This window comes from Phaenicophaeus curvirostris, chromosome 23 (assembly GCF_032191515.1).
Source record: "Phaenicophaeus curvirostris isolate KB17595 chromosome 23, BPBGC_Pcur_1.0, whole genome shotgun sequence".
Classification (NCBI taxonomy): Eukaryota; Metazoa; Chordata; class Aves; order Cuculiformes; family Cuculidae; genus Phaenicophaeus; species Phaenicophaeus curvirostris.
In genome coordinates this window covers 794,008-803,970 of record NC_091414.1, presented here as the reverse complement: position 1 = coordinate 803,970, position 9,963 = coordinate 794,008, and the positions used below count along the sequence as shown (strand labels likewise).

The 9,963-nt window shown below is 64.6% G+C and overlaps 1 protein-coding gene across 1 annotated transcript; it reads right to left on the bottom strand.

Annotated features, from left to right (window-relative positions):
• Positions 1-220: 220 nt before the first annotated feature.
• Positions 221-8,643, bottom strand: LCK (LCK proto-oncogene, Src family tyrosine kinase). Its single transcript, XM_069875570.1, has 13 exons — positions 8,432-8,643; positions 5,432-5,538; positions 5,235-5,316; positions 5,061-5,151; positions 4,828-4,926; positions 4,602-4,705; positions 4,340-4,489; positions 3,984-4,136; positions 3,202-3,381; positions 2,755-2,831; positions 2,516-2,669; positions 1,891-2,022; positions 221-1,601 (listed from the first exon to the last, which is right to left on the bottom strand). Exons 2-13 carry the CDS (start codon positions 5,531-5,533, stop codon positions 1,399-1,401), a joined length of 1,527 nt encoding a protein of 508 aa, XP_069731671.1. The 5' UTR covers positions 5,534-5,538; positions 8,432-8,643; the 3' UTR covers positions 221-1,398.
• Positions 8,644-9,963: the final 1,320 nt, after the last annotated feature.

Below are 9,963 nucleotides of genomic sequence, written 5' to 3'. Positions count from 1 at the left end.
AGGCGCCGGGCAGACGCGGGGGGGCTGGGCTGTACCACTGCAGCGGCACGGGGGGGAGCCGCGTGGGGTGCACCATCGCTGGGGCGGGGGGGGGAAGGGGGAAAGGGGGAGAGGGTCCCGGTGGGCGGAACCATTGGCAGGGGTGCGGGGGGGGGCGAACCATCGCAGGGCGGGGGGGGCACGGGGCAGGAGCCTCCATCAGAGCCCAGGTCCTGGCTTTATCCCACCCAGGGTGGGCGAGAATCAAGGTCCCGGGGTGTCCTGAGTTGAAAGGGACCCGCAAGGAGCATCGAGTCCAACTCTTGTCCCTGCACAGGGCGACCCTGAAATTTACACCGTGTGTCTGAGCGCTGAAGGAAGGAATAAATCATTATGTTAAGGGAATGAATTAGTTTAAGCAATCCTTCCTTCAATGCATTGTTCCATTCTGGAATATTGTCAGGCTCGGTGCCGTGCCTGCTGCCCTGGGAGCTGCTCCAGGGCTCCACCACCCCCTGGGGAAGAACCTTCTCCTTGATGTCCAACCTAACCCTTCCCTAGGGCCTTCCTGCCATTCCCTGGGGTCAGAGAGGAGAGCTCAGCGCCTGCTCCTCCTCCTCCCCGCGTGAGGAAGCCCTGAGCTGCCGTGAGACCCCCCTTCAGCCTCCTCCAGGCTGACTAGACCCTCTGCCTCCAGCTGCTCCCCATACAACTTCACCCCTAGGCCCTTCACCGGCTCCGTGCTCCCCGCTGGACGCTCTCCAGTAGCGTTAGAGCCTTTTTACACTGCGGCGCCCCAAAAACTGCACACAATGACCCGCCCGCGGGGCCACGAGTGGCTCCCAGGGCTGGGGTCGATGTGGAAAGGGCGCTGGGACACCTGGGGTGGGGTTGGGGTGAGGGGACACCCCCCTCGCCCCATGGCGGCCTGGCCTCCCCATGGCCACCACCCCAAACCACAGCAGATCCTGCCAACACCGTGGGGGGAGAGAGAGCATCCCATGGCCAAGGGCTGCTTGTGGCGGGGTACCCGCCGGCACGGGGGGTGAAAGAGGCAAGCAAGGCTCTACCAGAGCGGGATGAGGGGCTGCTGTGGCTCTGAGTGGGGCTGGAGGCTGGATTTGCAACTAGGAGATCTCGGGGACAGCGTGGTGGGCACCCCGGGCTCCGCACAGGCCCTCCCCGCACAGCCCTCCACGCCTCAGAGTCACTTGGCTTTGGCCGTCCGTGTCCTCCTGGGGGGCTGTGTGTGAAATCGGCAGCTCCAAAGGCTCGAAGCACTTCAAATCTTTACTGCCAAGGTCCAGGCAGTGTCCGCCGGTGCCCCACGGCGATGTGTGTGGAGTCTGCGAGGACTGGGACGCGGCGGGGAGCCCCCGGGCACCGCAACACGAGGGACCCCCGGCCGCCGCAGGGTCTTCACGGCTGCTGCTGGTACTGGCCCTCGGTGGCGGTGAAGAAGTCCTCGAGCACGCTTTTCATGTACTCGAAGGTGGGACGCTCCTCTGGCCTCTCCTTCCAGCACTGCATCATCAGTTCGTACAGCTCCTGCGGGCAGCTGTCCGGCTGCGGCATGCGGTACCCGCGCTCCAGGTTCTGGATCACCTCGGGGTTGGTCATCCCTGCAAGGACAACGTGCACGGCACTGAATTTGGGGCAAGCCTCATGTGGCCGGTGGCATCCTACGTTGGCAAATCCCACGGGGAAGCTTCCTTCCCCTTCTGCTGCCTCCGAAACCCCCGGTGGCTTTTGGGGCAGCGGCCGAAACCATCGCGGGCTGGCAGGGAAGGGAGCCAGCTGGGGCGGCTCAGGGCGTGTGCGTGCGTGCGGGAGTGCATGCACACACTCGTGGGTGTGCGCGTGCGTGAGCGTGCAAGCCCTTCTGCCACGCAGCTGCCGGGAAATCCTGACCTGGATACGGGATCCGGCCGTAGGTGACAATCTCTGTGAGCAGGATGCCGAAAGACCAGACATCGGACTTGATGGTGAATGTCCCGTAATTAATAGCCTCCGGTGCCGTCCACTTAATGGGGAATTTAGCCCCTGAAAAACAGCAGGAGGGGAGAAAATAAAACGGTTACGGCTGAGATGGAAACATCCCTCTCTGTTTAACCTGATGCGACAGCCCTGAATCAGCCTCTTTCCCTGCTGTGTGCCTGGGGACCAGCTGGCTTTGGTGACAGCCAGCCCCCCCCCGGTCCCCGCTGCTTGGCTGGCTACAGAGCCCCTGGAGTGGGCCAGCACATCTGCTCCTGCGGTAGCCACCAGACAGGGCTGTCACCCCACCAAATGCAGGGTTGAGTGAGCATGAGAGGTCTCACAGCCCCCCTCCAGCTTAGGGAAGGGAGATGGAGTGGAGGAAAGGACCCCTGCTCCCCTCTCTAAGGCTGCCCAGTCCTGCAGCTCCTGCGGGGACCCCCGGAGGAGTCCGGGACGGCGTGGGTGGGGGTTTCCTTCTCCCGTGGCCCCGAGCTGCAGGCACCCCAAGAGCAGGGCTGGGCAGACACGCGTGGGGCTGAAGCAGCAGGGTACGAACCCTCGCGAGCCGTGTACTCGTTGTCCTCGATGAGGCGGGCCAGCCCGAAGTCAGCGATTTTGCAGCACAGGGTGTCCGAGACGAGGATGTTGGCAGCCCGCAGGTCGCGGTGGATGTAGTTCTTGGCCTCGATGAAGGCCATGCCTTCGGCAATCTGCGGCGTGGAGGAATTGCAATTAATATCTCCAGCCCCAGCAGAGCCCTCCCTGCCCGCAGCCCCGCGGCTCCCTGCTCCTCACCTGCGCAGCCATATCCAGCAGTTTGTTGATGCTGAGCTTGACTCCTTCGGAGGTCTTGAGGAAGTCCACGAGGCTGCCTGCGATGGAGATGGGCTCAGCATTGCCTCCCCGCCCCACGCTGCCCCTTGGTGCTGCAGCTCTGGGGTCACCAGCCACCAATGCAACACCGAGCATGGGGGTGGGCAGCTTGCAGCCCCCAGGAAGGCAGGCAGGAGCCGATGGGCAGAGGATCACCTGCCTGCAAGGCCCTTTGCCCCCTTTGCAAGGCTGACCCTGAGCTCCCGACTGGTAGGAGAGCAACGAACCGAAGGCAGAGCACGAGGAGGCAAAGGATGCCACAAGTGGCTCCAAGCACTGGACGGGAACAGCTGGGACATGAAGGGACCGCAGTTCTTCACATCCCCCAGCCACCCCCACCCATGGTAGGCAGCGCCTGGGTGCCCTCACCCTTCTCCATGTACTCCGTGATGATGTAGATGGGCTCCTTTGTCACCACAGCGTAGAGCCGCACCAGCCGCGGGTGCTGCAGGTTCTTCATGAGGTTGGCCTCTGCCAGGAAGGCGCTGGGGGACATGCTGCCCTGCTTCAGGCTTTTGATGGCCACCTTGGTGTGGCCGTTGTAGAAGCCTGCGGAGAGACAGGGCAGGAGCATCTCTTCACCAGGCATGGCTGGGGGATGTGTGGAAATAGCAATGCTGGACAACGAGGCACATGTAGGGGCTACTCTGTGGATCTAGAGCATCCCCCAACAGCAGCTGAACACGAGCCAGCAGTGGCTCAGGTGGCCAAGAAGGCAAACAGACTCCTGACTTGGATCAGCCGTGGGGTGGCCAGGAGCAGGGCAGGGACTGTCCCCCCGTACTCAGCACTGGCGAGGCTGCACCTCGAATCCTGGGGTCAGATTTGGCCCCTCACTGTAAGGATGCTGAGGGGCTGTAGTGTGTCCAGAGAAGGGGAACGGAGCTGGGGAAGGGTCTGGAGTCCAGGGGCTCTGGGAGCAGCTGAGGGACCAGGGGCAGTTTAGTCTGGAGAAGAGGAGGCTGAGGGGAGAGCTCAGCAGCCCCTGGGCTGCTCAAGTTCTGGGTTTTATCTCTTCTTCCAGGGCCCTTGTCAAAAGCCACAGTCCCACGTCTTCTCCATGCAAGACCCTGTCCAGATCCCTCCTCGGCCAAGGATGCTGTGGGGCTCAGCCACCCCGGGGGAAGCACCCCAGTTTCATCCTGACTCACCCATCCAGACTTCTCCAAACTGCCCCGCTCCCAGCTTCTCCACCAGCTTCAGCGACTCTCGTGACACCTCCCACTCGTCCTGCCACCACGGCTTCTGTGGCTTTTGGGTCCGGCAGGGCTTGCCGAGGCGGGTGCACAGCCCGTCGGAGCTGCCTGTGGCGCAGGGGCAAGCAGAGCTGGTGTCAACACAGGCGGAGGGCGCTGGGTTCCCAGCACAAGCTAAGGACTTTGCTGGGGCTTGGATAGCAGCATGTCCTGCTCATCCCATCCCATCCCATCCCATCCCATCCCTTCCCATCCCTTCCCATCCCATCCATCCCCTCCCCAGGCAGGACCGGCCGCTGCGCAGTGCGTACGTGTGTAATGCTCCACCAGCTCGTGCAAGCTGCCGAAGGTGACGCGGGGGGAGATGTAGTACCCGCCGTTGTCCATGTTGCGGATCTTGTAGTGCTTCACCATCTCGCCCTGGTTCTGGTCGAAGTCCCTCACCGACAGCGAGTAGGAGCCTGGGCAGATGGGGACCGTGTGGGAGCAGGACCCCGGCACCCCTCCTGTGCTTCCCAGTGCCTGTCCCAGTGCCGGTGGCAGGAGATGCCAGCGGGGCCCGCGAGACGGTACCTTTGGTGGTCTCGCTCTCCCGGATGAGGAAGGAGCCATGCGTGTTGCCCGACGCCAAGAGCTGCCGCTCCGCATCCTTGCGGCTGATGTTCTTGAAGAACCACCTGGGGACACAGGGCAGGGTTAGGGGGCTCAGGACACCTTCACCCACCTGCGCTTCGAGGATGCTCCTGGCGCTTTCCCTCTCCACCGTCGCGGCTGCTGCCCGGGCACAGCTCCTACTCACGGCTCGGGCTCCAGGCTGTTCACCAGGGCCACGAAGTTGTAGGGGATCAAGCCCTCCTGGCCGGTGGTGAGCGACTGCGCCTTCCACCACTCCCCGCTCCTGCAAGGACACAGTGAGGTGAGACCCTCCCTGCCTGCCAGGACCCCGCGCGATCCCCCTGGCAGCACCGGGATGCTGGGGAGCCACAGGGTCACACTGGTGCGGGAGCTGGAACGCCATCGGTGCTCGCTCACTCTTCCAGGATGCGGAGCTTCTCGTCCTTGCGCAGCCCCAGGTCCCCATCGTGCTTGGGCTCGTAGTTGTACAGGGCCACCACCAGCTTATCTGGGAGGGCAAGCAGAGGGGCAGGGTGGCAGTGGCCAACGAGGGGGTGTCCACAGCCACCTCCCACTGCAGCCAGACCTCACCTTGCAGGGGAGAGCACGGCGGAGATGCGGCCTCGTAGTTGACCAGGGGGTCTTGCATCTCGGAGCCATTGCGGATCAGCCTCTGCTAGGGACGAGGAGCCCTGTGAGCCGTTGCCTTCCCAGGGTTTGCCCATCCCACAGCCACCTCCAGAGGCTTCTGGCCATGGGGACAGGGGTTCTTCCTGCCCCCTCCTCACCTGGTGCTTGCTGTCGGGATCGATGGGGTAATTGCAGTGCTCACAAATGTCAATGTTCTCAATCCAGTCCTCGTCATAGTCCGAGCTGCAGCAGCAGCCCATGGTGGCTGCGGGGGAGCGAGAGGCGATGAGCATCCCTGGCCATGCCTCTCCTGCTCCAGCACATCCCCAGCCCCGCATCCCTCCCTCTGGCTGCACACACCGCACGGCCCGTCACACACTCCTCAGCTGAACCAGGGGCAGCCCCCGACTGCCGCCAGATGCATTTTTCTCCTTTCCCATCCGCACAGCCTGGCGTTGCCTCCTTCACCAGCTCCTTCCCACTTGCAGCCCTGGGGCCAAACCCTGTGTTCTCCACCGAGACAACAATCATGATCAGCCCATTAGCAATTAATAGGTCCTTGCACCTGAAACAAAGCTTTGGTAGGACCAGGCACCTCCCCGGCCCTAAAAGTGGCTCCTGGGGTCAGAGGCGGATGCGAGCGCTCTCCCACCCACGCTGCATCGCTGCATCACCTCTGATTTCCTTCTCCCCTGAGCCTCCCCCGGCGCATTCGGCCCCGGCGCTGGGCTCCTGTTTCTCCTGCATCAGGGATGTTCTTGAACCCCGATGCCTGCCTGGCGGCCCCTCGTCCTCTGCAGCTCACCCCGGGACATCGAGGACCCCTGCGACCTCAAGCATCAGCTGTGGCCGTGGCGATGCCACCCGATGCCGTGCTGCGCAGGGTCCCTGGCACCGCGGCGAGGCCACCGGGGCGGCCTGGCAGCGATGCCGTGAGCATTGCGTGGGCTCTGCACACCACCCAACAGCTCTTGCCTTCCTGCGAAAGCCGAGCGTGGCACAGAGCTGGGAGCCCCGGCAGTGCGTCACGTGGAAAGAGCGGCCCACGGCCCTGGAGAAAACTCGTCCACAGAATCCCCCTCACCTACACCGCCGGCATTGCTCTCCACCAACACCTGCCCCACAGATCCTCTTTCCAGGCTCTGCCCAGCAGCTCTCCGGGGGCCCTGGAGTGGTTTCTGCAGCATCAGGTGCCAACGGCAGCGCTGGGAGCCCCGCAGAGCCAAGAGCAGCCCAGGTGTCTGCCCCCAGCACCCAAAACCAGCGGCTGCTTTGGCAAACGCCGCTCAGGAGCGGTTATCTGGCGGCGAGGCAGTGCAGCTGTGGGGGTCCCTGGCCTCGCCATGCCCTGCAGCGAGCTGGGTTCCAGCTGAGCCCCAGGAGCCACTTTGCTGGATCCTGCCGGCCGCTGGCACTGCTGGCACCGGTTTCTCCTTGGTTTCCTACCCGGGATCTGCTTCCACAAGCACCCGCTTCAATCCGCCTCTCAGTGTGCGCAGCCAGGGCTTCAATTGAGTGTGTGCCCCGTGGGCAGCTGGGGACAGGGGGAAGAGCCTGGCAGCGCGTCCCCAGAGAGGGTTCAGGGTCCCCAGAGAGGGCGCAGGGTCCCTGGGTGCTGCCAGCACCCCTAGCCTGTGCTGCCAGGGTCGGATTTGCAGCCCAGAAGCCCTTTCCCATGGGGAAGGGGTCGGCACGGCTGTTCCAGCGCGTGGCAGTGACCCAGGGGCAGCTCCCCCAGTGCCACCTCGGGGTGCCCAGTGCCAGGTGGCCAACGGGAGCCGGTGAAGGGTGATTTTGCTGGAGAGAGGGCAGACGAGTAAGCCCTCCCGTGCCGTGCAAATGCTGCTTTGGGGGCTTGAATGCTAAAACACCAACCTGGAGCCTTCAGCTTCCAGTGATGCTTATTTAGGAACACACTTGGGCACCCAAAAAGGGGCTCGGCTGCAGGCAAGAGGAGCAGGTGAGGCAGCAGCAAAGCCCACAGCCAGCCCCGAGCACAACCCTGGCCCCACAGGGAAGCCCCTGCTCCCCCAGACCCACCTGCAGTGCTTCAGACACCCTCACCAAAGGCAAGTGCTGCCAAGAGGTGTTTTTTCCTTCCTGCACGAAGCTGGGGAGGGGAGGGAGGTGCTGCTATTGTGCCTTTTTTGTTGTTATGTACTCAAGCCACAGCGTAATTTCCACTGAGCAGCCGTTTCACCTGCACGGTGCAAGGGCCACGCCAGCAAAACGCTGCGTTTGAAGTCAAGTTTTGTGACTGCATCTGTGCAACCGAATTTCTCATCCGAAGGCTGCCAGGGAGGGCTGTGTAGGCGCCCCTGCCCGCACCTCGTCGTGTCCCGGGGAGGTGGCTGCGGGGTCTGCTCCTGCGTCCGTGCCCGGCCCTGCGTGTGCCCCTCTCCTCGGCTTCGCTTGGCCGTGGGTCTGGACCTCCTTGTCCTCCCCGAGGAGCTGCCCCGCGCTGGCCCTTCCGCACGCGCAGCCTCGGCCGGGTCCGATTGGTTTGTTGGTGAGCGTGGGCAGGCGTGAGGCTGCGCTGACCCCGACACCGACGCTCTTCAAGACTCACTGGGGTGCCCCAGACATCCCCAACCCAGCGGTGACTCAGCTGGATGGTCATCCGTCCAGCTGAGTGGTGCAGAGACACCACGGCCCCCAAGCTGCTGTTGCAGCAGGGAGACATTTGCACTCAGACAGTACCAAAACCAGACACATTGCAGCGTCTGAACCCCCAAACCAGGCAGCGGACCCCGATGGAGCAGCACCAACCAGCTCCCCATCCCCAAGCTGCTCCCACCCACTGCCGGGCAGGCGAGAGCCCTGGGGACAAAACTCCCACCTTGACCTGGAAATGGGGCTCGGGGAGAGCCCTGTGAGGGGTCGGCACTCCCACCCCGGGCAGACGCCCTAGGAGGACGGAGGGCATCGAGGCAGCGACTCTCACCCCACGGAGCCCACAGGGGGCTGGGGGTCCCAGTCCTGCTCCCCCATCCCTCACCAGGGCACCAGCGCTCACGTCTCCTCGCCACCACACACCCAAACCCCCATTTCCATCCTCCCAAGGGGAGAGCGCGGTGGGACCCCCACCCTCTGTGGCACCCGGGGGTCCCCAGCTCCCACAGGGAGGCACAAACCCTCTGACCCCGGGTCCCCATTACCTGGTGGCAGCGGGGCAGGAGCAGCCGCTCTCAGACTCCCATGGCCCAGCAGCGGCAGCGAAGGCACCGTCCCGGCTCACGTCCTCTCCATCCCAGGCAGGAGCGCAGGGACCCTCTGGGGAGCAGAGACGAGCCCCCCACGGGCGCGCGATCCACGCCGCTCGCTCTCGCTCGCCGCCTGCCCTGGTTTCCTGCCTCATGAGCAAACTCTAGAGAGGCTGGTTCGCAGCTCGCGCACAACCGCAAGAGCGAGTGACAAACCCCGATGGCTTCCTGCCACCCTGGCACCCGGGGTCCCTGCCCCGGAGCCCCCAGATCCCGATGCCCAGGGGCTGGGTGGGCACGGGGATGCTGAGCCCCTCGGCCAGTGGAGGGGCAGGGTCCTGCGGACTGAGTGATGTGCAGTGAGGGGACAATGACGAGCAGGGGTTTGTCACCCACTGCCCAGGCAGCCCTGGCCAGCTGAGTCCCCCAGACCCTCGTGATGCCCCTTCCCCAGTGCTCGGTGCGGGCTGGCGGTGCCGCAGCAGCCACCCCAGCCCTGTGGGACCCTGAGAGGCCGCGGGACTCATCCAGCAGCCCCCACTTTGCCCATCACCACCGGGTGACCCCAGCGCCCCCAGAGCCACCCTGGCCGTGGCCAAAGCCAAGGGGATGTGTTGTGCCCCAGCCAGGCTGCCAGCCCTGGGTTTTTGGAGGCAGCTCAGAGCAGAGCAACCACAATGCTATTGTCTTGGCTTTTGCGATCAAACACGAAGCCGCAGGTACCCACCGGCAGCGCTGCGGAGGCTCGGGCAGGAAGCCCAGCTGTGCCGGGGGGGCTGTGGCATCTGGGGGGGCATCGCGGTGGCAGCACCGGACGCAGCATCAGCCCTGGCAGGGACGTTTCCCAGCAGCCGCCGCGCAGCCCTGGCCCCATCCTGCCCCTCAGCACCTCAGGCACCCAGAGCAAGGGGCGTCGGGGAGCGCTGCCAGGCCCTGGGGTGCATCACAGCCTTGGGGCGCACGCTGGGCTCTCCCCGTGCCCTGCTGCTGCTGCCCTGGGAAGGAGAATCAGCCCCTGAAATCACCCCTGGCTCACCCCCCAGCTTCCCTGGCACCACTTGCAAACAGCGTTCTGTGAAAGTCAAAGCCCCAAGCAGCAAATTCTTTTGTAAAGGGTTTGTTGGCAATGGAGGAAGGGAATAAAACCAAAAGCACAGCACTCCGGAGAGGGCAGCATCGCCAGCCCCGGCCGGCACAGCCCCTGGGGTCCCTCCTGCTCCCGGTGCCGCGCGGCAGGGGGGTGGGAGATGGGGGTACGGGGCTGCCAAACCCTGATCGTGGCCTCCAGCACCTCCTGGCCTCAAGCCTCAAAAACAACCCCTGCACTGGCAGCGGGCTGGGTGCCGAGCGCTTCCTGCAGCGGCACAGCCCGGGCACCCACCCGCTGCCAGGGCGCCCCGGGAGAGCCCCGCAGTGAGGGCCCCGAGGCAGAGACGCCATCCCCCCAACACGGGGATGTCCTGCAGCAGGAACCGCGGGGAAGCCGC

Excerpts from the sequence above, each read along its gene's own strand:
- LCK (XM_069875570.1), bottom strand. The coding sequence starts at position 5,533 with ATGGGCTGCTGCTGCAGCTCGGACTATGACGAGGACTGGATTGAGAAC. Across the intron at positions 4,706-4,827 it reads AACAGCCTGGAGCCCGAGCC|GTGGTTCTTCAAGAACATCA; the intron begins GTGAGTAGGAGC and ends CTGTGTCCCCAG. Across the intron at positions 3,382-3,983 it reads GTTTGGAGAAGTCTGGATGG|GCTTCTACAACGGCCACACC; the intron begins GTGAGTCAGGAT and ends GTCTCTCCGCAG.